General features: G+C 48.5%; 1 protein-coding gene across 1 annotated transcript in view; it reads left to right on the top strand.

Annotated features, from left to right (window-relative positions):
- USP10 (ubiquitin specific peptidase 10) overlaps positions 1-25,125 on the top strand; it is a 36,009-nt gene extending 10,884 nt beyond the window's left edge. The window contains exons 5-15 of the mRNA XM_006888870.1: positions 250-1,272; positions 9,629-9,720; positions 10,154-10,263; positions 10,775-10,830; positions 11,015-11,118; positions 12,838-12,937; positions 13,657-13,834; positions 16,175-16,340; positions 20,682-20,826; positions 21,596-21,661; positions 24,938-25,125. Of these exons, the coding sequence (XP_006888932.1) occupies positions 250-1,272; positions 9,629-9,720; positions 10,154-10,263; positions 10,775-10,830; positions 11,015-11,118; positions 12,838-12,937; positions 13,657-13,834; positions 16,175-16,340; positions 20,682-20,826; positions 21,596-21,661; positions 24,938-25,125 (2,228 nt within the window). The remainder of the gene's footprint in view (positions 1-249; positions 1,273-9,628; positions 9,721-10,153; positions 10,264-10,774; positions 10,831-11,014; positions 11,119-12,837; positions 12,938-13,656; positions 13,835-16,174; positions 16,341-20,681; positions 20,827-21,595; positions 21,662-24,937) is intronic.
- Positions 25,126-27,957: the final 2,832 nt, after the last annotated feature.

Genomic DNA, 27,957 nt, shown 5'->3' with positions numbered 1-27,957 from the left:
TAGCTACCCAGAGAGTAAAGTATTCTGTTTTATATAGCCTCAGGTTTAGTATAATTGTATAGTTACTGGTTTTATTTCCACAATTTTTTTTCCTTCAGCCAGAAATAAAATTGCCGTAGCTTTAAAATTAAGAATGTGAGATTTCTAGTTTTTTTTTAAAAAAGTGACTGACTGAAGCTTTCATAGCCCTCACAGCTGAGGACTGGTGAGTGAACGGTGTGTTTACAGGTTCTTCTTCTGCCTCTGCAGGACAAGAATACCAGAGAATTGAGTTTGGAGTTAATGAAGTAATCGAACCGGAAGACTCTGTGCCCAGAGCCCCCAGCTACAGTATTTCCAGCACACTGAACCCTCAGGCCCCGGAATTTATTTTAGGTTGTCCTGCTTCCAAAAAGACCCCCGATGATGTGGATAAGGATGCAAACTACAGTTCTGAATGCCAGTACCCGGGATCTCCGCTTACTCTGGATAGCAGTTCCAACGTGGAGACAGAAGTGTGGGAAAATGATGGCGTCTCTGGTGGTCTCGGACAAAGGGAACGGAAGAAGAAGAAGAAACGACCACCTGGGTATTATAGTTACTTGAAAGATGGCAGCGATGGCAGTGCTCCCACAGAGGCCCTGGTCAACGGCCACGCACACCCGCCTGCCCCGGACAGCGGAAGTGCAGAGGACACAGAGTTCTTGGGTGACGTGCCCCCGTTGGTCACCCCCAGGACTTGTAATAGCCCTGAGGACTCCCTGGACTTTGTGGGTGGCTCTCTGCCCGATGGGCCTTTCCCCAGAGCACTGGACAGCCATGCCAGGACTGCGGGGCAGCCAGAGCTGTGCCTCCCTGCCTTTGAGCAGGCCTGCCTCCCTGTCGAGGCTGCCAGGGACAGCCTGGCAAGGACAGCAGTGGCCCAGCCTTGTGTCGGGCTTGATACTACTGAGAACCTTGGTGTTGCTAATGGACAAGTACTTGAACCCTCGGGTGCAGACCCAGCTGCCAATGGGATGGAGCTGCACACAGTGGAGAGCACGGACTCTGAACCTGCGCAGCCCCCTACTGACCCCTCGGCCTTGGTGGCCGGCTCCGCCCCCCCCAGCCAGCCCACCAAGTCATGGGCCAGTCTCTTCCATGATTCCAAGGCCTCTTCTTCCTCACCCATGGCTTATGTGGAAACCAAGTATTCCCCACCTGTCACATCGTCCCCGGCCTCTGAAAAGCAGGTTGAAGTCAGAGAAGGGCTTGTTCCAGTTTCGGAGGACCCTGTAGCCATAAAGATCGCAGGTATAGTTATGCAGTCACACTGGAGGCAGGGAGGGAGACAGTGCCTCGGGCTCCGCTAAAAGAGAGGTTTAAAGCCACTGTCTCATCAGCCATGGTGACATTGCCACAGCCATAGGTTATCTGTCTGTCACAGGAGTTTCTGAGAATGCCTTTGTCCTAAAAGATTTCTAAAAGTGAAAGTGTGTGACGTGTGCAGTGTGGAAGTGGGTGGTGGTGGGGTGTGTGCATGCACGTTCGTTCCTATCTTTTCTCCTGTGGGTTCTTTTCTAAGACAGGTTCCATTTCCTCTGGTTTCGCTCCATCGTGAGTGTGACACAGGTGTCCTCTCTGGGTTGACAGCTATTGCCATCTCCCTGGCGTGACAGCCCCTGATTTCTACTCACTTTGCTCTATTTCTGTTTTTGTATTTAAGACACAAGGAATCATTTTGTGACTAACATAGGATTTTGAGTTTTTCTTCCCTTGGAGAAGGTGAAATCAAGTTTCTCCTTGGAGGCTAGGTTTTTGAAGCTCCATCTCACATACTTTGGGCACATGGCCAGGAGGGACCAGTCTTTGGAGGAGGACATCATGCTCAGAAGGGTGGAGGGACAATGCAAGAGAGGAGGACCCCAGATGAGATGGATTGATACAGTAACTGGGGCAACGAGGGTAGGTGTGTTGGAATTAGTGAGACTGGCTCGGGACAGGGTGGGCTTCAAAGCTGCTGTACATAGGGTCACTATGGGTCACAGGCGACTTGACAGCACGTAACAACAAAAACAACAACTCCCTTCTAATGCTGCTTTTGGATTGAGTTGCTGAATTCTGTTCTGAGTTTTTTTAACACACTAACACTTTTGACAAGAAAAGGAAAATTCCAAACGGATTTAACCTGGAGTTGACATTTCCTTTTTGAAGTGGTAAAACTCAGAAGTAGGACCAGTTCTCGTTAACATCATAAGGCTGCATTCCCGGGTGGGTTTATGAGCTACACTTGAAGGAGGCAGTAAAGCATGCAGAGGAGCCCGTCTGTGCAGCAGTGGCACTGAGAGATGGTGACCCGCACATGCAGTGGGCAGGAAGTGCTGGGGCGCAGTTTTCATCAGCCGTCTGTACTGCATACGGCGTGCTGTGTACACTCGGCTGATGTTGGTCATATTCCCACATGGCCATGCACACACATTCAAAGATTGGGTGCATGAAGATAATGATAACAGGACGCAGAAGAAGAAAACTTTGTAAAAAGAGGTATTTGAGTTACTTTTGAAAGAGTTGAGGATGACCTCTGCATCACTAAGAAGCATGAGCTGTCTCTTTCGGTTCGATTCTGTCCCAGTTCAGTAGCTGATTCTTCAGCTCCTTGTTCTATTAAGCTGCTTAAATAAGTTGTCTTGCTGAATTGCTGGGCTCTCCGTAATATTTTCTGAATGACCATTGTGGAACACTTGGGACATTGAGATCAGGATCTGGATGCGTGAGCACCTGGGGCTTAGATCAGCCTTGGATACTCTCACAGTCTGTGCCAGGAAATTTGGTGGACAGCTGTCTGGCCATTGGATTGGAAGAGGTCCATATTTGTTTCCATTCCCAAGAAAGGTGATCTAACAGAATGTGGGAACTATTGAACAATATCATTAATTTCATATGCAAGCAAATACTGCTGGAGATCATTAAAAAATGGCTAGAACAGTACATAGATTGGGAACTGCCAGAATTTCAAGCAGGATTTAGAAGAGGCTGTGGATATCATTCCAGGGATATCATTGTTATCAGATGGCTCCTGGCTGAAAGTAAAGAATACCAGAAGGATGTGTATTTGGGCTTTATTGACTATGCAAAGGTATTAAACTGTGTGGATCATAACAAGTTATGGGTAACATTGAGAAGAATGGGAATCCCAGAGTATCTAATTGTGCTCATGTGAAACCTCTACCCAGACCAGGAGGCTGTTGTATGAACAGAGCAAGGGAACACCCTGTGGTTTAAAGAAGGGTGTGTGTCAGGGTTGTATTCTCTCTTCATACCTATTCAGTCTGTATGCTGAGCACATTGAGAAGCTGGACTCTTGAAGAGGAATGTGGCATTAGGATTGGAGGAAAACTCATCAATAACCTGCATTATGCAGATGACACAATCTTGCTTGCTCAAAGTGACTATGACTTGAAAAGCACTTGTTGCAGAAGATCAAGGAATGCAACCTTCATAATGGATTGCATCTCAATGTCAAGAAAACAAGATTCTTACCACTGGACCAATAGGCAGCATCATGATAGATGGAGAAAAGATTGAAATTGTTAACAACTTTATCTTACTTGGATCCCCAATTAATACCCTTGGTACCAGCCATCAGGTAATCAGGAGATTTCATGGGTGGGTGGAGCGCCTGGGCACTCAGATCAGGACCTGGGTGGGTGGGTGGGTGCGAGAGCAAGCAGCAGAATGTTCATCCTTTATAGATGGACCAGAATCCCCCTGAAAAGACAGAAAATACGCACTTTTTGATAGCCATTGAGTGACAGTAAAACTTAAAACCAACCAACTACACATATTTTAATCTTTACACAAAACATGTTAACATCAGTAATTTTGATGTTCTGTTATCTAGTTGATAGGTCAACTAGTAAAGTATTGCTTCCTATTTTTAAATAAAAGCCAGGTAATTTCTTTGTGATAACAGAGTTAACCATTTTTTTTAACTGTGACAGACAGTGGTGGGGTGATGCTTAAAATGTGCCTTTTGGGAGCTCTGGTGGCCTAGTGGCAAGAAGCTGCATTTGCAATCCCAGAGGTATGCGGTTCAAATCCACCAGATGTTCTGCTGGAGAAGGAGAGGCAATCACCTACTGTACCTGTCAGATCTGATTTGACGGTACACGCAAAAAATAATAAAATTTAAAAAAAAAAGTTAAAAATGTGCCTTCTACTTTCAGAGTAGTAGAAGGAAACATGGCAGTTGTAAACTTCTGTTCCTGAAAGTCACTTCATAGAAGAAGCTGTCCCTTGCCTGGGAGGTGCTCTTATCCCATTGAACAAAACGAAAGCACTGTTTTCAGTGTTTTGTCAACATTGAAGCCAAAGCCTCAGAAAATGGTTTGATAGATATGTGCTGTTTTAAACTGAGATTGTTCAACTGCCTTGGAAAGGTGTGAAGGAAGGGGAGCCCTCCTGGGGAGAGCTGGGCTATACATTATCCAAGTCATTTTTTAATTGAGGTATTGCATGTCCACCTCCTGCAAATTTGTTTTGTTTTTTTTAAATTTTTGTGTGAGTGTACCGTCAAATTAGATCTGACTGGTACAGGAGGAGATTGTCCCTCCTTTTCTGGGCAGAGATCACAAATTTGTTCTTAATCCTTTTTTGATTATACTGATTGTAAAGAATTTTCAATTCCTTGAACAAAGAAGTGTAGTGCCTTTTCAGACTCTTCACTCTTTTTAGTCCTGCCTGTGGAACTTCTGGAACATAAAATGATGTTGGCCGTCCTGTGCCCATGACTTCCTTTGAAGTGACGTAGGCACAGCTGTCAAACCAGGGATAAGATCTTGGAGAGCATTGGTGCAGGGGCTCCTTGTGAGGCTTTACCCTCTAGTCTGACTCTTCTGTGTAGGGATTTACTTTGTAAAATTATGAAATACATTCAATTTCATTATAAGTTAAATACAACATAAGGGAAAAGAGAAAACCCTTTAACTAGACGGCCAGCGTCGACTTTGTTATCTTAAGCAGCGTGTGATGGAGTGAGCAGCCCGCTCCATTGGAGGTTTCCTGGTGTCTGTGGTAATAGACTGACGTTCGTTACAGTGCCTTACTGACTCTACTGTTGGGTCGGCTACGACTCGCTACTGAGAGAGTGGATTTCACAATTAGTATTTATAGTTAGTTTTGGGAATGAGCAAAAGGGACAATTCTTGTATTAGATCTAAAGGTTAAAAAAAAGTTTTTATCCTGAATTTATTATTTCTGGTAGCCCTGTTTTTTGACTGGCTCCCATCGTTAAGTCTATTTAGTAAATGCCCACTGGTGTTTTGTTTTGTTTTGTTTTTGTCATTGTTCATGGTTTATTTGGTGTTTTAGTTGGTCCCCACTGGTTTTTATAAAACCAGAAATAAAACGCAAATCAGGATGGTCAGTCAGCTGCAAAACAAGATTTTGAGGGAAAGTGGAGCAGGCACTGATTCTGATCCTAGGGCTGAAGGTGCTGCCCTGACAGGCAGGGACTGCTCACCTTGGCGGGCAACAGGGCGTCTGCTCTTCTCTGGACGTGTTTGCATTTTGTTCCAAGTACTGTTACTTCCTAACTGCAGGTAGTAGGGAGCTGTTAGAAAAGTGGAGACTGGCTTCAGTTGTGTATATCTTTCATATGTGGAGTTGTTCTTAGTCAGGACAGCCCCCACAGCTCCTGCAAGAAGGATGGGGGCTTGCCCATTCTGGCCTCTCTTGTATCTAAAGGATCTAAGTGCATTACACCAGCAGAGGCCTTAGGGCATGGGAGGAGAGGGAGAGGGGTTTTCATTGGCTCCTTGCTACTGCCTGAAGGAAGGTGAGGTAACTAGACCAGCCCAGGTGACCTCAGACCTCAGCAGTACCCAGCCTTCTCTGAGGTCATGGACCAGCTCAGGTGACCTCAGCAGTACTCGGCCTTCTCTGAGGTCATGGACCAGCTCAGGTGACCTCAGCAGTACCCGGCCTTCTGTGCCGTCTTGTTCTTGGTGGCCGCTGCCCTTGCGTTTCCATCTGTGGGTCTCGGTAGATGTCTCTGGATGTCAGGCTAGAAGTCAGGTGGTCAGGGGAAATGGTGATGCTATAAAAAAGAACTTTGATTAAAGGGCTGTTGATGTCCATACACTTGTGTATACATGAAGAATAATTGACTTTAGGTTTGTGGTTGTTGGGTTCAGTTCCTTTGAACAAAACAGGGTGGCCCAGTGGACAAGCAGCTGGCCTGCCCGACCCTGCACCTTCTGAGCAAGCCCTGTTCAAGCTCATTGTCGCAGCCACCATGCCAGGCCTCTCTGAGGGGCTTTGTCTTTTCTGACCCTTTACTTTTCCATGCCGTGATGACCATCTCCAGGTTCCTCCTGATGCCCAAAGTAGGCAAGAGGGTCTTACCAGTTGTTAGGTGCCGTCAAGTTGACTCTGCCGCACAGCAACCCTATGGACGATATCTGAACTTGCCTGCCCTGTGCCGTCCTCGTCTCTGATAACTCGAGCCCATTGCTGCGGTCACTGTGTCAGTCCACCTCGTGGAGTGCCTTCCTCTTTTGCACTGATTCTCCACCTTTCCAAGTGTGATGTTCCTCTCTAAGGAGTAGTAGCCTCTTCTAACAACATGCCCGAAGTGTTTGAGATGAAGTCTTGTGATCTTTGCCACCAAAGAGGGTTCTGATTGCACTTTCTCTAAGACGTCTAAACGTCTCTAAGACGTTTGTTCTTTGGCAGTCTGTGGAAGGACTTTTCAGCACTCTTCTCCAAGACCACAGCTCAAAGGCATTCATTCTTCCTCTATCATCCTTATTCATTGGTTAGCTCTCAGATGTGTAGCAAGTGATTGAAAAGACCATGTTCTGGATCAGGCACAGATTGGTTTTTCCTGCCTTTATTGCTCCTCAGTAATTTGGAGAGGTCCATGACAGAGGACATCTTTTGATCTCCTCACCCCAAGAATATCATCTTGTGAATCCAGGTATAGGGAGATCATAGACAACTGCAGTCTTTTTGTCTATGTGCCGTGCTGTTGCTTACTGATCTAATGATGAGGATTTTGGTCTTCTTGATGTTGAGATGCAACCTATCCTGAAAGCTGAACAGGGTTTGATCTTCTACAGCAAGCATTTCAAGTCCTCACGTTCAGCCGTCACAGTGTGTCATCTGCAGGAGGCAGGCTGTTGATGAGGCTTCTCAGTCCCGATGCCATGTTCTTCATAGAGTCCAGCTTCTTGAATTGCTCAGCACACAGATGGAACAGTGCTGGCTAGTTACAAGGAATTAGGACGTTAGGATGGCTTTTCCCACCTGTGCACCTTTGTTGTGTTTTTGTTTATACTACAAGATCTAAAAAGAGGTGCTCCTTTGACGAACATGGGTTGAATTTGTGGTTATTGAAATTATTTGGGAGAATAGAGAGCAGAGCTCCATGTACAGTGTTAAAAAAATGGAATCTTCAAATTTTTTGGAAATTAATCCCTAAGGAAAAAAATATAGAGGAAAAGATATTAAATCTTAATATTTCTTTTGAAATGAAATTTTATTAATGTGTATTTATAGAATGTTCAAATGTGACTTCAGGTGAGTAAAGCTAACTTGTCTTCCCATGGAACTCTGCAAATTATTTCCCTCTCTTCTCACCTGTATTAGCTCTTTTAGAATGTGAAGTGTTGGGTGGCCGCGTCGAGCTGGCCGCCATGGCATGGTTGCCACACGGTACTTGTGTGGCGCACAGCTCACTGGACTCGAGGTGAAGACGGGATCTACTCCAGGTCACAGAACAAGTTCAGTGCAGAGCCAGGCTTTGAACCAAGTGTTTCGGGTCTGTGTGCCTGGACATCCTCCCTCCACGGAGCCTCCTGTGGTTGTGTGAACTGAGTTAACAGCTAGACCTTAGGCTCACTTCTGTCAAACTTGAGTCGTTTGCCTGAGCCACACCTCCAGTCCCCAGGTGGTTAATGCATGTCCTCTCGCCGTGCAGTGAGCACTTACTGTGTGCCAGGTGTTCCAGGAGAGTGGGCGAGGCCAGGCTGTGCTTGAGGGCAGGGAAAAAAACAGAGAGGGAACAGGGGGTGGTGCAGTCGGCCGGCAGTGAAGGACCGAGGCCAGCAGAAGACCCACTGCAGTGCAGAGGGACGGTAGTATCAGTCGGCACAGAGGAGGATGGGGAGACTACTGACCAGTCAGCATGAGGGTGTTTTCTCTGAGGAGCTTCCTGTCTGAGGAGGGAGGTCTATATCACTGGTGCAGAGTAGAAGATGGTGAGTTTGAGGACTCCAGAGGTACACTATTGACAGTTTTAGGGACCCTCTGTGAAGAAACTTCATTCTTTCAGCCCATAGTTTTGAGAGTAAGATTTAGGCTCAGTGGAAGAAGAAACATAATGATCCAGTGTTCAAGAACACATTTCTAAAATACTAGCATAATGGTATTCAGTGCCTGTGAAGGCTACATTTAAGACTGGTCTACCAGAGGCCTCTCCCAGAGCATGGGAAGACACCAATTCCGGGCGTTCTCTTATTAAGTTCTGCACGTCCTTCTGCTGTCTTGGTATGTCATGTTTCCCAGTGTTGTGTTCTTTTGGTTTTACCGATGTGTCTACCTAGAATGTCTTTCTCTTGCAGTTACTAAGCTGTCCACTAGGTGATGCTGAAAGACTTGAACTCAATGCTATAATAGAGACTTGTGAAAGAGCAAATTGCATTTTCATCTCCCCTTCCTCAAACTGTGTATTACTTACTTTAGGCATGTTATCAGGAGGGGCCAGTTCTGGAAAAATGTGCCATGTTGGTAAATGTGTGGAGGGTCAGAGAAGGAGAGGACTCTTGACAAGACGGGCTGACCCAGTGACTGTAACAGTGGTCTGGAGTCTTCTCAGATGGACAGTGTGGTACAGGGTGAGGCAAGGCTGTGATCTACTTGATGGCATTTAACAACGACCTCCTCCTCAAACTTGCAAACCACGAGCAAGGCTGGAGTCGACACTGAGTTCAGGGAAAGATTAGTGTGGAGACCAGAGGTGCTAGGGCTCAGTGCTGTTCCCCATAACTGTTGGAGAGAAGTCCACTTGGAGTTGCCTTCCCTGATGATGGGGCTCGACTATTCCGGGACCTCGTTTCATGTTGAAGCATTTCTGGTGGTTAATTAGGGAGCATTGGTGGCATAGTGGCAAGAAGCTGCGCTGCAATCCTGGAGGCACGCCATTCAAATCCACCAGCTGGTTAATTGTGTTAACCAGGCGATTGATGGTATAAAGATGGCCTTCAGGGTGTCTTATAACTAGGCAGAAGCACCATGTCACAAGGTCAGTCTGAGGGTAAGAAGTCAGAATAAAGGAATCACAGTGAAGGAAACAGTCCCAAAGCAGGTGTCCATTGGAATAACACAGTTTGGTTGGTCAGGGACAGATGTCCAGACAGGCCTGTCTCTACTCACTGTCATCTCCGAGCACCCACTGTTGGCACGCTGAGCTGCCGGACTGGAGAGGGGACTTGGGAGCCTCAGGTTCTTGACTGCTGGGCCCTCGCAGCAGGCTTCCCTGGTTTTCAGCGGTCAAGCAGCAAGGCCTGTATCTTTGCAGGGGTTTTCAGCTCTCCCCAGAGTAGGTCAGCATTGACTCATGTTCACCAGATGTTATCAATCTCTTAAATATATCTTCTTCATTTTTCAGAGTTACTGGAGACTGTAACCCTGATCCATAAACCGGTGTCATTGCAACCCCGTGGGCTGATCAATAAAGGAAACTGGTGCTACATTAATGCTGTATCCTTCTCAGACGGTGTCCCCAAGCTATTCCAGCAGGCAGCCTTCTCTGCCCCAGGCGCTTGAGTCCATGGGGCATCTCACACAAATCCAGAATCCTAACACCTGGCTCATTAAATAAAAGAGCCAGGCAAGGTTTGTTCTCCTTAGAATGGCCCTGAATACTAGGATGGAGTGACTGCTTAAAACTGGAGATTGTTTTTATTTGATGATCTTGGCTGAATCAAGGCCTGGTATGTAAACTTGCAGCCCATTTGTGGACCTTGCCAGGCTGTTGCCCTCATGACTGTGTGGTTTACTCCACTCGTGTTTACATGTCTGAGTTTGCAGCGTCCTTGGTTTGATTTCGTTTTATAAGCTTGTATATTGAATGTGCCTGTAAGATGAATGGTGGGTTTCTTCTCCTTTACACTTCCTTACTGCCGACGTGTAGACCTTGCAGGCATTGGTTGCTTGCCCCCCGATGTATCACCTGATGAAGTTCATTCCTGTGTATTCCAAAGTGCAGCGGCCTTGTACGTCCACACCCATGATAGATAGCTTGTAAGTAAAGGGTGCGTTTACCCTCTGATGAGGAGAATTTAAACGTCCAGGATTCTTCATTGCTTGCTATGGGTCCCATTAGATTTTTGGTTTTTTAAATGAAATTGGAGCATTTTGTATGTCTGTGTTCTTTAGACCCAGAATACATTTCTATCTTTACCAGTGCATGTTAAGAACCCTGGGAGTGTAATACATTCTGTGCTAGACTGCTAACCTGAAAGGGTCAGTGGTTTGAATCTCCTAGCTGCTCCGGAGGAGAAAAGTGGCAGGGTTCCCATGAGTCAGAAGCAGTGCAACCACGGTGGGCCTGATTGGGGGTCCATCAGTTAAAGACACCAAAGAGACTTCTACAGAGAAGATGTAGGAACTCTGCCTATGAGACTGCTAGTTACTAAAGTCCACTCTGTTAGTATTAGTGACTACTCTCTATAGCCATCAAGGGCTTTAAGTAAAAGTATTTTGGTTTTTAAAAATGCTCTAGTGACTTCCTTGTCTTTTCCTTTCCACTTAGTGTTCGATTGATGAATGAGTTCACTAACATGCCAGTACCTCCAAAACCCAGACAAGGTGAGTGACACAGGGGCCTCCACGGACATGCCATCCTGGGGACTGTGGAGTCAGATGCTAGAAATAAGGTGCAGGTGCAGGTGCTTCTGTGCCCTTCACATCCTCCTGGGAGGGAGCGTGATCCCGCAGCTCCTAACTGGAGGACACTTGGTAATCCTCTACACCTGCATTGTTTCCATTACAGCTCTTGGGGATAAAATCGTGAGGGACATCCGTCCCGGCGCCGCCTTCGAGCCCACGTATATTTATAGACTCCTGACGGTCATCAAGTCCAGCTTGTCTGAAAAGGTGGGGACCTGCTGCTGTGGCCTGGTTTTGGTTAGTTGCGTAGTCTGGGCTTCCTCCTGAGCTGGTGCTGTGCCTGACCAGCACTCAGGACCAGGTGGAGAGTCTCGTGAGCCCCCGTGCTTAGTGGGTGGAAGGTGTGTGGTGTTGCTCACCGTCCTTGTGATCGGAATGAGCTCCTGGAGTTGGTGCCGGCCCTGTGGGGCCACCTCCCATATATTAGCTTGTTCAGCCTTAAGAGTATGTGTGGCTATAGCCCTGGCAGTGAGGGCTTGACTTGTCAAGCTGCTAACCGAAAGCTCTGCACTTAAATCAGCGAGCCTGTCCACTAGAGGAAGATGAGCAGTCCCTCGTAAAGACTTCCAGCCTCTGAAACTGGAGGACGGGCCCCATGAGTCAGAGCCGACTGCATGGCAGTGGTTGGTTTCATTTTGTTTTCATAGTTGAGAAAAGCACCCTGTCCAGGTCACATAAGAAATAGTGGAGTCTGGTTTAGAGTCTGTTTTCAGGCACTCCGCCTTGAGTGCCAACCAAAACCAACAAGGGGAAAAGCCATGTGGGCCAGGTCCCATGGGCACACTCCTTGTGGGACTGCCCAGGACACACTTTGTTCGTCCAGCGAGGAGTAGTGACAGCATGTGGGAGATGTGGGCCAGGGAAGCAGGTTGGAGATCGTAGAGTGAGTGTCGGCAGCCTGAGGACAGCCGCGTCCGACCTCCGATAACTCCATAAGGGGGTATTGTCCCCGTCGGTAACGTCCACAGTAACAAAGCTAACTGCTCTAGTTCAGGCGTGGTTTCCCACACTCCTGCACCTCTGCCACTAGTTCCACTACCAGGCTTACTGCTCTGCTGGGGTCAAACTGTTAGAGGGACCACACACACTTCACAGAAACATACAGTTATGGGGCTTATTAGGGAAGTTAAAAGGCTATATAATTCAGCAGCACACAGTTGCTCAGTCCAGACAGCTTCTCAAGGGTGGTTGCAGGCCCTTTGACCTTGAGCCTAACGACATCGCAAAGTTCCCTTCGCCCTGCCGGTCGGGGCGTCTTCCCTCGGGCCTCCAGCGAGTGTGGGTGAAAGGCTCTGGCTCTGTGTCAGCTGTTCCAGATCGGCTCTGCCTCAGGCTCGTTCTCTGCCGAGGCAGCTCTTGCTGCACTTGCGTGGATCCCTGTCTGGCTGCAGCAGGACTCTCTGGCCCTGGCCCTACTGTTTCTTCTTCCTCCTTGGTGTTGAAAGTTCAGATTTCTGCCACCGAATCTGCTCATTTTAATTGGACTAGCCAATCCCTTTGTGGACAGACTCATTCATCCTAATTGTATGATCCTGCCCATCCATGTGGCCACGTCTTCGACTAGTAATGCCATTTTGAACAATAAGCCCTTGACGGCACAGCCTCAGTGCTCAGGGCCTTCAGTGGGGGCCGGTCACAAATCCTCGCCAGCTGCACCTCCAGTCGGCGAGCTCACACAGCACTGCTATCCCTACTCAGGAAGGAAGCTCTGGGCTGCTTGACACAGTGACTCAGGCACCTGGCTCCGCCTCATCCCGGCTTTGAAGGAGGAAAAAGTCCCTTTAAAATAACATTTATTTTATATCTATGTATATATATCTGTACGTGTACACACATATTTGACATTATTTTTTCGTGAAAACGTCAAAGGAAACAAGTTGACCAATGTCCGTGAGCATCTCTTGTCATTCCCTTTGACCTTTCCAGGGCCGACAGGAAGATGCTGAGGAATACCTCGGCTTTATTCTCAACGGACTCCACGAGGAGATGCTGAATCTCAAGAAGCTTATCTCACCGAATACTGAAAGTACGTTATAATGTAATTATTTGCTATATAATTATATGTGGACATTTTCTCAGTTGTTTTTCAAATAACTCTCGCATGTTCATATGAGACATTGCGTCTCTGCACCCTGAGTCTGCACTTCCGGATTACGTATATACTCTTTAGGGATAACTATTTTTACAAAGACTGGTGGTGGTTCAGTGGTAGAGTTATTACTTTGTACCCAGGAGACCCCAAGTTTGAATCCCTGCCGGGGACCCTTGAGGGCAGCCATATTTCAGTGAGTACCTGCTGTCAGCATGGTATTGTTATCTGTGTATCTGCACATGAACGCACAGTTTATACCCACTTCTTCCTGAATGACTCAGAATTTACTTGCAGATAACAGTATCTCTCATCCCCAAGTGCTGAGGTATCTGTCTCCTAAGCAAAACCACAAGATCCTCATCAAGTTAAGAACACAAACAGTAACAGTTTTATAGGCTCCACTTCCCGGCCAGACTTCAGGGCTCTCTGGCCATCTGAAGTGGCCCCTGCATGCTAACAGGCACTTTGAAGATCAAGCTCAGATGCTGTAAAGCTGTGTTGTTTGCATTTGATTGCAGGGGTCTTCCAATCTGGAATATGCTCTCAGTTTCTTTTTAAAACTAAAAATTGACAAATCTACTGATGTGCTTCCCACTGATCTTTGTCTTCTTGGGACTGTGGGTGTGATCCCCTAAGCTGATTCTGCCTTTCAGAGCTCAGTGTCTCCAACGGGCCCCAGAGCCCCTTGGTGAACGACGAGGAGCAGGAAGAACCAGGCGAGGGCAGCGAGGACGAGTGGGAGCAGGTGGGCCCCAGGAACAAGACCTCGGTCACTCGGCAGGCGGACTTTGTCCAGACGCCCATCACTGGCATTTTTGGCGGGCATATCAGGTTGGTGCTGTCTGGGGACCCTTCAGTTGCCAGGTTGATAAGGAGGGCTGCGGAGTGACCTGTCCTAAGGAAGGCCGGAGTCCCTGCGTGCTCTGCCCTGCCCCTCCTCAGGCTTCTCTTGCCCTTCCCCCCACGCGCGGCCCAGGGCATCATCCCTGCAGAGGGCACTGTGCCCCGGCAAGTACCGCTCCGGGGAGTGCTGCCCTGGCCACAGCCATCTCCCCCACCCTGGCCCCCCACCCCCTCTGATCCCCTGTCCACCTGAGCTCAGAGGATAAAAGCAGGCTCACACAAGGGCACGTTTGTTAGGAGGAAACACTGATACCAGATGTGTAGGGTGGAAGGAACTTGAGATGCCATGATTGAGTGAAGCCAAACCAGAACGTGAACCCAGCCTGGAGAGAGATTTTAAAGGAAGCAGTGCTGTATAGGCTGGGATTCCTGCGGCATGAATCCAGGCTGCTTAAACTGGCTGCCTTGTGCTGACTCACAACCTCCTTCTAAAAATGTATTTCTTTATGTTCGAGCCGTCAATACCAAGATGTGGGACTCAGGAAAATGTGCCCTGTTTCCTAGGAGGTGTACTCCCTCCAGGTGCTAAGAGACCCCCATTCTAACATCAGTTCCTAACCTGCAAAATCAGGGACCCTGGTGGCACCGTGGTTAAAGAGCATGGCTCCTAACCAAGAGTTCCGAGGTTCTAACCCACCAGCCGCTCTGCGGAAGGGCACTGCCACGTCTTTCCCCTGCTCTGTACGTCTCTCCCCTGCTCTGTACGTCTCTCCCCTGCTCTGTACGTCTTTCCCCTGCTCTGTACATCTCTCTCCTGCTCTGTACGTCTTTCCCCTGCTCTGTACGTCTCTCCCCTGCTCTGTCTCTGGAAGGAAGCAGTCTCTTGCCCTCTGACATCACTTACTGAGCAACAGCGATAGGCTGATCAATGAGCCTGTTCAGAGCAGAGAGACACCAGCCACACCCTTGACTGAGTCACTTCCATGCTCTTGGCCATCAGCTGGACTCTGCAGGCCTCTGTCCTAGTCAAACATAGCGTGGTCTGGACAGTGCTGGGAGCCTGGCCACTGCGGCTTTGCCACAGTTGTAACTGGTTTCTGCTGAATTGGTGTGTTGGGAAGAAGCAGACTGGCATCCAGGTTGGGTGACAATAGTGAGAGATGCTGCTGTGTCCTTGATCCAGTGTCCTTGAAGCCAGCAGCCTAGAAGTTAGAGTTCTTAGGATACTCACCTAGATGGGAGAGGAGCCTAGGAAATAGCTCCAGTGTGTTAAATGGACCAGCATTTGGGGCATCACGTGGGGTATTGTGATTGTGAAGCCCCAGGCAGACAGTACTACCCAAATGCCGGGCTTGTCTGTGAGTGAGCGGAAGACTGAACGATTTTCCTTTAAAAGTGAGGCCTTCCTCAGAAGGGCCAGCACGCCCTCTGGCTCTTCCCTCCACTTGTGATAAACGCGGGCTGCGGCTGCTTGATTTCTCCACCTGTGTGCACGCCTGGTTTCCCACTGTTGCTCTTGGAGCCAAGGGGATGGTCATCACGCAGTCTTCACACCCTGGAGGACTGTGGAGAGACTGTGATGACTTGTGTTGAAGAAGCGACTTGACTGGAATTGTCAACTAGACATGGCATTGGGGCCTGTAACCCGCTCTTTGCAGCGTCCAACCATACACCTGCCCACACTCACTGGACGCTGTCCCTCAGCTGGGCCCCTTAGACTGCAGAAAGAGAGTCTCTTGTTGAACTTCTGGAGCGCTCCTTACTGAGGCTGAGTTAGAGACTTAGGGAGGGAAAAGTGAAATGAAAAACCAGCTAAGAAAACAAGGCGGAATTGGTGCTTTGCTTCTTGGAAGGGTAGGAGCCATTTTTCCTGGAATGTTAACTTGTTTTTTATAATACACACCCTCCTCCCACCTCTTCTTTTATACAAAGGGGAAATGCCATTAAAAATAAATGCACTCAGTTCGGGATCTCCCAGATCATAACATTAGAACATCCGTGATACTTTGAGCAAACAAAATGTGAGCACTTTGAGACTGACAGGAGGACTTCTTTTATGAACAGGAGCATGCAGTCCCAGTGTGGGGTGGAGGCGAAACTTTTGGAAGGGAAAATATGTTTTTTTCCAGAGCATTCAAGTTGGGAACATTTTATTCACTGGTAGATTTAGCTGTTAGAAACACTTAACTGGTGGTGTTTAAGGAAGCTTTTTCCAGTGATACTGGACACCCTTGTTTTGAATGTCTGGTCCCTTTCTCCCGTCGGTTAATCCTAGTGGAGTGAGGAGGCCCGGTTTCTCACATTGACCCTTTTGGTTCTGGTTCTCAGGTCTGTGGTTTACCAGCAGAGCTCAAAGGAGTCGGCCACGCTGCAGCCTTTCTTCACGCTGCAGCTGGACATCCAGTCTGACAAGATCCGCACTGTCCAGGACGCACTGGAGAGCTTGGTGGCCAGAGAGTCTGTACAGGGCTACACCACAAAAACCAAGCAGGAGGTATGGCCGCGAGGCGGGAGGAGCACAGCTACGAGTCTGCTAGTGGATTTGTGTCCTGCCACTGAAGTCGGTGGCCCACTTGCTGGACTAGAGGTTTCCACCTTAACCGAATGAAATGGTTGCAAGGAGATCCAAATCTCTTCTTGCTCTGAATTCATGAAAATGGTGTTTCCTTTTGTGTAGTGGATCCTTTGCTCCATATAATTTCTGGAAATGTATAGTTTATATGCCGTGACAAGCAGGAGAGCTTATTTGTATACACTGAGTCGTGGCACAGTCTTAGTCAAGTCGGGAAGCACAAGGCACCCTGTCCACCTACCTGCTGGACTGCATGCGAGGTTTAGCAGATCAGCAGGGACATGGAAGCCTATAAAGTACTGTGGTGTCTCCTGGATTTGATGTGGAGAGGATGAGGTCGTAATATTTCAGCCTGCACTGTTCAGAGACTAGGAGCCTCATGGAGAGGTGACAGTGAGCTGCGTTCCCGGTAGACCTGACGATGTTCTTTCACTCAAGTGGAGTGAACTCACACGTCATTGGCTGTCCGGGTGGGCTAGGTCGTGCCTGTTTTCTGCTTTATGGTAAGAGCTGCTATTACACGAGTGTGGGAGGTGGTGACAGAGAATTGGGAAAGATGAGCTGGGGAGAGGCGTGCAGGCTCCTGGCAGAATTTATTGGGCGGTTCATAGTGTTCCTCCCTCCCTGTGAAGGTTTATTTCAGTAGAAGGGCAGCGTGTGGCAGCTGTGAACCATTCTTTTCAAATGAAAGCAGACATCGCAGCGTAGATAACCTACCACCAACTTCACGGCTGAGGCTGGCTCTTGTCCTTCGGCTCCTTGTCTGAACACAGGAGCATGAAAGTAGGACACGGGGACCTCTGGTGCCACCAGACAGCTCCCTTTGGGGCTGATGCAATAGCCCCCCTTGGCGGGAGTACAAGCCAGGCCTCAGCTCCCACTGTTTCCAGACTGTCTCCTCACAGCAGTTTTATGTTTTTTAAAAAAGTGGTAAGAAGCAGAGACAGACACTTGGCTGAGGCCCCAAACGGATAGCTGAGCTGCGTCTGGCATTGGTTCTGGTGACAGAGAGAGTGCTGTGTGCTCTAGTGTGGTTAGGTGTGTGTTTTGGCTGGGGGTGACTCTGTGGCCCCTGAGTCTCTGAGAGGTGGCGTTCCTGCTCTGGCATCTGTGGCTACTGCTCCTGCTCCCCACTCCCTCCCCAGTCACCCCAGGACAGACCCTCTGACGATGTCTGCTTCTTTCTCCCTGCTGTGGTCACACTGTAACTGGGTCAGGAGGAGGTGAGTGGTGGGTGAGATGGAGACAGAGGAGGCTGATCCTTTCTACATTGAATTTGAATCCGTTTGAACTTGAAGCACTGTTTGAAGAAAGAAGTGGTGCTCGTGTGACCTTGCTGTAGGAGAGAACACTTGGCCCTGCTGTGGGCTGTGACTAGCAGTGTGAGTGGACGCCGTGGATTTATTGGCTGGAAGATGCTCGCCAGCTCACAGGACAACCTATGGAGCACACATCACATTTTCTTGGAGTGTGTGTTCTCAATTTGCTGTTTTTTTGTTTTTGTTTTTTTTTTTGCTTCAGTTCAATGAAAGAGACTTTATTGAGGGCCCAGGGTCATGGGGCTCAGAAGAAGGCCACCTGCAAGAGGCAAGGGAGGCAGTGAAGAGTGGGCTCTTATTTGACCTTCTTGGGGCGCAGGTTGTTGGTGTGCCCACACTTCTTCTTGCGACAGTTGACAGCACGGGGGCGCAGGCGAGCATAACACTTGCGGCAGATCATCTTGTCGCAGTTGTGTTTCTGGGCGAGCTGGCGCAAGGAAGGCTCAGTAATGCCACCACGGAGACGCAGCACCAGATGCAGGGTGGACTCTTTCTGGATGTTGTAGTCTGAGAGCGTACGGCCATCCTCTAGGTGTTTGTCCACAAATATCAGACGCTGCTGGTCAGGAGGGATGCCCTCCTTGTCTTGGATTTTGGTTTTGACATTCTTGATGGTGTCACTTGGCTCGACCTCAAGAGTGATGGTCTTGCCAGTCAGGGTTTTCACAAAGATCTGCATCTTTGCATCTGCCGCCCGGCCACCTTGCTGAAGAGAAAGAAGGCGACTCAATTTGCTTTTTAAATTACAAAGTTTGATTTTCCTTTTCAGGTCAAGACATGAAGTTTCTTGGGGATATGTGGTTATGCAAATAAATGCAGGAAAATTCTGGTTTTATTCGACAATTAGAAAATATGCCCCAAAGCCCGAAATAGAGCAGGTGTGATATCCAAGCCCCGTGATGAACTGACTGACAGCATTAAGTTAAAGTCAGAGATCATTAGCAGGAGAAGGCAGCCCAGCACAGTCCCACATCCAGCCTCCTGACAGGCCGGGCCACTGGCTGGTGGGAGCCTCATCTCTGATCCCCTGAGCTGGGCTCGGACTCTTCATTCATCAACAAGGCCTTCTGGAGCACACTACGACGTAACTGTGATGGGACTGTGCGGACGCACAAGATCTGGTGGCCACTCCAGGGCCTCTTCATCCAGTGGGGAAGGCAGACGTGGGTGTGTGACATTAATATGTCCAGCAGTGTGCCTGGCTGAATGTGCTTATCCTTGAAGTGCCTTCAACCAGAGAAGAAATGGGCCTCTGACACATGATCATTTTATATACGCTGCTTACATAGAAAGAGGCCTCACATGCATCCTAGGTACAGATAATTAGAATGGAAGGAACTTATTATTTGTGAAGATGCATTTTAATAAGCAAATAAAATGGATCTATCTTTAAAAGCATAACTTATTCTACAGCAGCATATGGAATTGATAGAATTAGTTTAAAAACAAATTTGGCTTTGATGTAGTAGGTACTGTGTGTTAAGGGGCACTGGTGGTCTGTGTGGGTTGGCTGCTGACCGAAAGGCTGCCCATCCAGGGGCCGGATCTACCAGAAGCTCCTCTGCAGAGATGGGCAATCTCCTCTCGTTGAGACTGACAGCCTGGGAAGCTGGAGCGAGGGCCACCAGGAGCCAGAACTGACGCACACGGGGAGCTGAGCCAGAGCTTTCTCATTGGTTCGCCTTTAAATGATTTCTTATGTTGTTCTGGTGACCGTGTATAGCAGAACCTGCCAGCAGTTTCTGTGCTACAATCTAGAGAGAATGGATCTCACCTTTAAGTTGGGCAGCCATCCTCAGCCCTTCTTTTCCGGAGTTGCTCCTTTTGCTTAACATAAACTCAGCTGCCCGTGCTATCCCTGCGGATCCTTCCAGCTGCATTCAGACGCTTGAAATACAGTTCTTGAAAAGAGCAAAATGTTCGAGGAAAGCATTTTTGGTGGTGGTTAAGCTAAAGAGCTTTAAGACGATATTTTTCAATTTAATGTTTAAAGCGTGTTGGAGACAAAGGGATTGGCAAGGGACAGAGAAGGGTTTAGGGCTATTGTACTATTGTACATAGGCTCACTATGAGTTGCAAGCTACTCGACGGCACATAACAACGTTTAAAGATTATTTCAGCAGTTTTTCCTGGGGGTTGACTAACCTTCCGTGGCTCCAAATCAGAGCCCAGGTTTTGACCTTTTGTTCTGCATTCCCACTTCTTGACCAGGATTCTGCTCTGGAGTCATTGACTTAAATGCTCGGTAACAGTAGCCGGCCGCAGACCACAGCCTCCACACCTTAGCTGCCTCCTGTTCCTGACTGTCCCTCCTCTGCGGCCCCAGGTTGTGTCTTGAATGGACACTTGTGAGATTTTAAGGCCCTGGGCTCTACTGAGTAACGTGGGAGGTGGAACAGAGAAGCACAGGCAGGTTACTGATGGGCATGTCCCCCGGACCCATGGGCCCAGGCCCTTGGGGCTGCACGGCCTCAGCAGCCGCTCTTTTGTTGCTGTTACCATCATATCTATCGGGGAGCTTTTGCCATCCATGTTATTACAGGTCCACAACTTAGGGCTCCAGGTGCAGCAGTCATTTGCACAATTGATACTACTGTGTCATAGGCATCACCAGGACAGGCCTCTCCCCTCCCGCTTGTCCTTATAACCTCTCATAAGCTGTACTCTGTGTTTGCCTTCTGTTCTCATCCTGTGTGCATGGGCTGTGCAGCTCTCCTTGGTCATGGTAATGCACAGAGCAGAGATTCGTGTGTGAGTTAACCTCCTGGTGGCAGCGTGGAGGACCTGTGCTCTCCTGACGGGAGTGTCTGAGCTGTGCTAGATCAGAAGGTTCTGTGACACAGCAACGACAGGGCTGCTTGGTGACCTGAGAGGAGTGGGCACGTGCATATGCCACACCTGCTGCCCGAGTGAGCCAGGGCTGTGTCCTTGTGTTGTGTCTTAGGTGGAGATAAGTCGTAGAGTGACTCTGGAGAAGCTCCCTCCTGTCCTCGTGTTACATCTGAAACGATTTGTTTATGAGAAGACTGGCGGCTGTCAGAAACTGATTAAAAACATCGAATATCCTGTGGACCTAGAAATCAGCAAAGGTAATGAGTGAGGTGGGCCGTGGGTGCAGGCATTTCTGGAAACCTGCTTGCTTAGTCTGCTAGCATTTGCTGCATGGTCTCTTGGTCATAAATCTTTGTACTAAAACTAAGAAACCATATAACCTGACTAGATTGGAAAAAACAGGCATTTTTTTTATTATCAAAAAGAGCGTGGTTTTTCTGGTTAGATGGCATTTTTACTCATTTGGTAATTGAAAGCTTACAATATGAATATGGTTAGTGCTTTTTTTGTAACTAATTTTTATTTTCACAACAAAATACCCATTTATCAATGCTTGATTGGGAAGGAAACAGCCAGAGACTAGTCTGAAAATACCAGGCAAGCTGCCGGGGTCACGGGAGAGACTCCATGTCTCGTAGAGGAGCTGCTTCCTCTGCCCATACTCTATGGCACGGAATGGCCGCACTCAGACACCTGCCCATCACAGTCACTGGGACGTGGCCGGCTTATGCTCCCTTCCCTGCTGGCCGCTCTGCCACCTGATGGGCTTATGTGGAGGTCCCGTGTCTGCTTCACTTGCCGTCCATCTTCCAGCTCTGCCGTCACTCACAGGCACGTGCCTGATGTGATGGAGAAGAGCCGGGAGCCCAGCCCCGGATGCCCAGGCTAACCCTCCTGTCAGTCTCTCACTTTCCTGCACTGGGTCTGTGGGTCTTTTCCTGCTTGTTGTGCTTTGAGGCTTCTGTTTCCGATGCTTACCTGCAGCACCCTCTTATGGACTAGAGCTGTTGATGTTTTGTTTTTCAGAACTGCTTTCTCCAGGGGTCAAAAATAAGAACTTCAAATGCCACAGGACCTATAGGCTATTTGCAGGTAAGCCCACATGTGCATACCAGTCCTGTTAGAGCAGGGAAGTACCTTGCCCACTGCCACTCCACTGACAGCCCGTGCTGTCCCTGTGCGCTCTGCTGAACTGGCCGACGTAGGGGAGGCTGCGAGGCTGTGTCCCGTGAGGTTTGTTGCTTGCAGTCTGATCGCATCCTGGTTCCATACTGGCCTAGTTCACAAGGGCTGTTTCTGTCCTGGAGTCCTGTCGAGGGCGAGGCTTGTGCTACTGGACTAGCATGTGAGAATGTGGAATTCCCATCATGGTGGTCACATGTTGGGGTACCATGTCATCTACTTCCCCACTAGATTCAGGGACGCCTCTGGAACGTGTCCCCCATCCCTCTTCTACACGGTGCTCTTGGGTGTACATGAGAAGGTGGGGTGAGCTCCCAGGCCCCTCTGCTACCACATTCTTCATTGGTCATGTGCTCTGGCGGGCAGCCCTTCAGCAGAGACCAGAAGGGTCCAGCAGCTCCTGGGACCTTCACACCCTGCTGGGCCCTCCGGGTCCTGGCTCAAGGAGCCAACAGGGGCAGCTTCATTCCTGCTCCTTGCTGCTTCCTACCTGGCCCATTTCTCCACCGTAGCTGTCCTCTCCCAGACCACAGAGTGCAGGCAGCCTTGCTGTACCATGCTGGGCTTTTACAAAGGGAGAGACATTCTTCACACAGTGAAGGCCTCGTGTTGAGCAAGTGTGTCCTTGCCTCTTTTCCAAAAGCAGGTGCCTGCACTGAGTCTCTGGGTCTCATCTCGTTCACTTTTTTATTTTCAGCAGAGTCTCACAGCAAATGCAATGCAGAAAAGCTATTTTTAACAAATAGTGTGGGAACAATGACTTCTTCCTTCAGTACTATTGGTTCACGATACTAATTTATAAAAGCAGGAGTTCTGTGAAGCTGTCAGAGTCATAGCCTTCACACATAGATGCCAACTCAGAGCAGCAGGAAGGGACCCCAACAGCTGCTGGAGAGTGAGGCCGCTGGGGAAATGAGTGTTCTTTATAGATGCCCGTGTATAGCTGGTAGAGGTGAGCTCGTAAATGAAGGACCAGGTGGTGACGAGCATGTGGTGGCCAGCGGCGCCATGTTCACCAGTCTGGTGAGGCTGCTCCCAGCCTCGAGCAAGCCGCTGCTCTGCCCAGGGTCTTATCAGGTACAACTCCTGAAGTGGTTCAGTGTTGACTCATTCTTTTTGAAATAGTTTTTCTGTGTATTCCTTACATCTTCTGTATTTGTTACATCTTGAGTCAGTCAATATTTGTGCATAAAATCCTTCAGTATTGCAACTCGGGACTTCAGTCTTTTTCTTCCATTCTTTCATCTTTAGAAATGCCAAATTTGTTCTTCCTCTTTGCTTTTCCACTCTTTCACATTCTGTCATAACACTTTGTTATTATTATATAGTGTATCCTCCCACACTTTTCCTTCACTGACATTAAGCTTCATACAGTCATTCCCATACATTGTGTTTTGTAAAATTTGTCATCGTTTGACTGGGCCCATCATTACCCTGTCCTTTGAGATCCCTGCTGGATCTTTCCCATTCCCTCCACTCACCAAATTGTGCAACCCTATGATTTCGCCCCTACCCATCCTCTCCCTTCTGCTTCTACTCCTTTGCCCTTTGGATCCACATACATGTTTTACTAGTTATCCTTCTGTTTCTACAGTAATGGTCTTATGCAGTATTTCTCCTTATGGGACTGAGTTAGTTCACTCAGCACCTTGTTCTCTCTTAAAAGTATTTTAGCCTTTCCACTATGTTGCACACTTAATGGACTTCCAAAGCCAAAGCCATTGCCATTGTGTTGACCCACTTCATAGCAGCCCTCCCTCGACTTTCTAAGGCTGTAAATCTTTACAGCGTGAGATCCCTCCACCCATTCCTGAGGGGCACCTGATGGATTTGAACCTGACCTTTCGCTTTGTACCCCAGCACTGAAAAGCACTATGCCCAGGGCTCTTAACTGAAAGTTGTTTACATTGTGCTGTATCCTGTCACTGATTACAAGAGAATGTGAGCAGCTTCATGTGCACTTAGAGACCACAGCATGTATCAGTTTGCTCTGTTGGCAGTATTTGCTTCATCACTGTGGTATGGAACCTGACTTTCCATATCTCAAGATGGGCCTGTGTCTCTTAACTGCTTTTCTGAGCTAGTGGAGGCGTCTCCCTTTAGAAACAGAAGTCAGTTCAATTCCTGGGTCCTTCATGGTCTTCTGAGCTGCTAACCTGAATCAGCTAGAGTGTTCCAGATGAATGTCTAAGACAAACAGCTGGGTAACGGGACAGGAGCCCTCCTTGTGCACCTGCGCCCTGTGACTGACTAGGCTGCGGCAGCACACAGCGAGCACTGCTCAGGGCCTGGTTTTCACCACGTCTTCATGTCTCGCTCTCTCCTTGCTGGCCAGTCTTCCGGCCATGTGGCCAGCTCACTCCTTTCCAAGGTCCAAGCACCTGGACCTCTGCAGAGCTGGAGTTTGCCACGCCCATGGCCTGCTTGGCACCAGCCTCTAATGCAGAGCCCAGCCTGGAGTGGATGCCGACCCTTGTTTGAGGGACACTCCAGAAGATGACTGTTGCTGGTGCTCATAACATTTGGGCCTTTCATACTGCAGGTCCCCTCCTGTCTCACCTAGTGGCTGTCCTTCATGTCCTTGTCCAGCTCAGCTCGCTGACCCTGCTGCCCTCAATCCCTACCCTGCCCTCTCTGAGAAGTCCTGCTACCTATGTCGTGGGCTGTCGTCTACATCTTCCCACAGATTCACGTGTTTTAGATGTTTGTGAAAGACTGCAATTTAATTACCTGATTTAAAGAAAAGACTGTGTGTCCCTTTTTCCTGTTAAAACACTACAGTCAAAGCACTCATTAGTAACCCCGCAGCAGGCCTTGACGTCTGCACACCCAGGTGCCCAGGTTCTCTGCGCTCTGCCCAAGACCCAGACCTGCCCACAAAGACCTGCATCTTTGCTTCCTTCGGGAACACGTGGTGGCACCTGTGATGACGTTGGTGCCTTGCTGCCGCCATCCCCCCCCATCGACTCTTGCTGTGTGTGTGTGCGACATCTGTCTCCTTGGGACTGAGGTGACCTACTTTTTTGTGAATTGGTAAAGCTCAGATTGTTTTCACGTCGACAGCATGGCCCTGTATAGCTGCATCTGTCTTGTGCCTCTGGTCCTGGAAGGTGCCTGCAGGGGTCAGGGAGGCGCCACATGTCCTGTCACTGCTGACCAGTCACGCCCTGCCCTCCTCTCTTGCAGTGGTCTACCACCATGGGAACAGCGCCACTGGTGGCCACTACACCACAGACGTCTTCCAGATCGGCCTGAATGGCTGGCTCCGCATCGATGACCAGACAGTCAAAGTGATCACCCAGTACCAGGTGGTGAAGCCCACGGCCGAGCGCACAGCCTACCTCCTCTACTACCGCCGCGTGGACCTGCTGTAGCCCATGACGTCTCCTGTGCCCACGCAGGTGCCCCTCCTCCCCTCACGTCATGCCACACCACGTCGACTCTGCCCCACGCCCACACTGACTGCCCCATGCTGACTCCACACAGATGCCGACTCTGCCCCTGCCCTGTGCTTAAGCAGGTGTCCCTGATGCTGACTCCACCCCTCTACGCCGCAGGCCCTGCCCCAAGGCCACTGTGGTGGCCATGACATCTACCCTCCCTCTCTTCTGTCCCTTCTGCAGAAATGGGCTCGAAATAAAGGAGACGCTGGACTTCATGCACAACATGGTGCATGCTGACTTTTAACTTCCAGATCTAGATCATTTGGTTGAAAAGAGACTCACTTGATTTGGGGGGGGAACCAATTCACAAACCCCATGTTTGTGAAATAATGCTGATTCCTGAGATGGGGAAAGGATTTCCGTTTGATTTCCAGTCTGATTGCTTAGTATGATAAGTCCTGCACCAGCAACGACACTTGTAAATTTGTGCAAAAGAATTTTATCTTTCCCGGAAAAAGAATTTTTAAATTCATCACACTTTTCTCCCTCACCTTTAGTTTTTGATAAATGATTTAAAAAAATAGAAGCCAGTTATCAGAGGAGAAGGAAATAACTCTTTCCTCAGAACAGAAACGTAGTAAGTTGCTGGTTCCTAGCGGGGGAAAGCATTTTAGTAATTGTGCAATGAGAAACTGCTTCCATACACAATGCCGAGAAAATCCTTGGAGTTAAGATGTTAGGATACGTAGATGGGTGATTGTAACTATTGCCATTAAAAGATTTCAAGTTGCATTCACGCTTCTGTGTACATGTCACAAAACATGGGCAGAATACTGAGTGTTAGTTCCTCAATCTGCTCTGTGTAATTCTGCTGTCTGCTTCCTATAATGCCGCCTCTCTAATTGTACACAGTATAGTGATGCCTAGGGGTATAACGTGGTCGCCCATCAATAAAAATCACAAAGTTGATGTAGAGCGTTCATGTTTCTTGGTGTTCGTTGGGCACAGCCCTGAGTGAGCGCGCAGTCTGGGGAGCAGCTGCACCCAGAGGCTACTGCGTGGTGCTTTCTAACCACAAGTCTCGAGCAAGCCAAAGAAGGAAACCTCCCCACTGTTGTGCCTGTCGGCTCCCCTGCATTTCCTGGTGTCCCATATATTGGCTTAGCTCTGCGGCAGCCTCCGGATGCCTATTCAGGTGGTCGGGCTGCCTTTGGTAGACCAAAGGCATGGAGAGAAGCTTGCAGAGGACTGCTCACTAGAACCGGGGTCTTGCGGGGATGGTGGTAGCTTTACCCTAGTATTCATGAAAAGGCCGTCCATATATCACACATCTGTCATCTTTCTCTGTGTCTTCCTTCTGCCACCTCATGTGATGATTACTGTCTAGCAAAGCATACAGTTCCTGCCCGTGTAGACAACTCAGTCACTGCACCTTTCTTCATGTTTGCAACTGTAGAAAAACTAAAGAGTTCTCAGGCTTAAAAGAATAAGGAAAGTACCACACAGTCTTTTTGTTCTGTTTCCTAAATTTTGGCATTACATTTCATTGTCACAAATAAGTTCATTGAATCTACAATCAACAGCCTTGCTAGTCAAGAAATCAAGATGTGTTGCATTGAAGAAATCTGCTGTCAAGTATTTACCCAAAGTTCTTAGCTGCTCCCTATGCATCTGAAAGTTGACAAAGAATAAGGAAGACCAAAGAATTACTGATGGCTTTGAATTGTGTTGGTGAGGAGTATTGAATACCATGGGTTGCAAAGAGCAAACAGATCTGTCTTGAATAAAGTGCTCCTTAGAGACAAGGATAATGTAAGTTCATCTCACTCACCTTGGGATTTCTTCAGGGGGAACCAGGCCTTAGAGACGGCCAGCTAGGAAAAGCAAGGGGTCAAGAGGAAACCCTCAGTGAGATGGACTGCTGCAGGACTGCCACGGTGGGCTTGAGCAGGACAGATCGTGAGGATGGTGCGAGATGGGGACAATTTTGATCTTTTCGTCGGGTCACGATGACTTGGTGGCATCTGACAACAACAGCTTTAACTTAAATCGGCGTGGTGCTTATGTACATACAGCCAACTCATGGGAGAAAAGCGGAAAACAATTTCATAATTTTAACATAAACTTTGTTACATGTGGATGAGTGTTTTGTGCTGAAAATCACTGAATTTAAACAGTGTCCTGAATTCCACTTAGTTTTTAGATGCCATTGAGCCCAATCAGATTCAGAGAAGAGGTGGAAACCTGTACAATTCTGTACCACCCACACCACCTTTGCTGTGAATTTCACTTCCTTTACTCTCCACGTTTCCGAGCATACTGTCCCCCTGGGGCACTGGCCTGCCTCCTCTCTGAGCCCTGGCCTCCTCTCCGAGCACTGGCCTGTTCTGACAGTGGGCTCCAGGTGTGAGACCAGGTCTCAGCAGCCTCCCCCGGAAGGCCCACCTTACCTGCACTTCTGCCAAGACAGGTTTACTTGTTCTTTGATAAGTCCATTCACTACTCTTCCTCACACCGCAATACAAAGGCATCTGTTCTCAGTTTTACTTATTCATCCTCCATCTTTCAAATGCTTATGAAGCAATTGGATGGTAACATTGTTAAATGTTTGGTTTTCCTCTTTCTGTGGTGGGGGGAATGTTGCCCAACAGTCTGTGATGAGAATTGTATTTCCTACCTTGAGGGACAGGATGGCCCCTTTACAGTGCCTATGTTGTGTGCCCTCAAGTTGGAACACTCATAGCTGACCCTCCAGGACGTTTTCAGAGGCGTTAATCACAGGAGGAGCGGGCCCATCCTACGAAGCAGCTGGTGGATTTGAAC

This window comes from Elephantulus edwardii, unplaced genomic scaffold (genome assembly GCF_000299155.1).
Source record: "Elephantulus edwardii isolate Elephantulus edwardi_28Jun2011 unplaced genomic scaffold, EleEdw1.0 scaffold00072, whole genome shotgun sequence".
Classification (NCBI taxonomy): Eukaryota; Metazoa; Chordata; class Mammalia; order Macroscelidea; family Macroscelididae; genus Elephantulus; species Elephantulus edwardii.
This window is presented reverse-complemented; position numbering and strand designations above follow the sequence as displayed.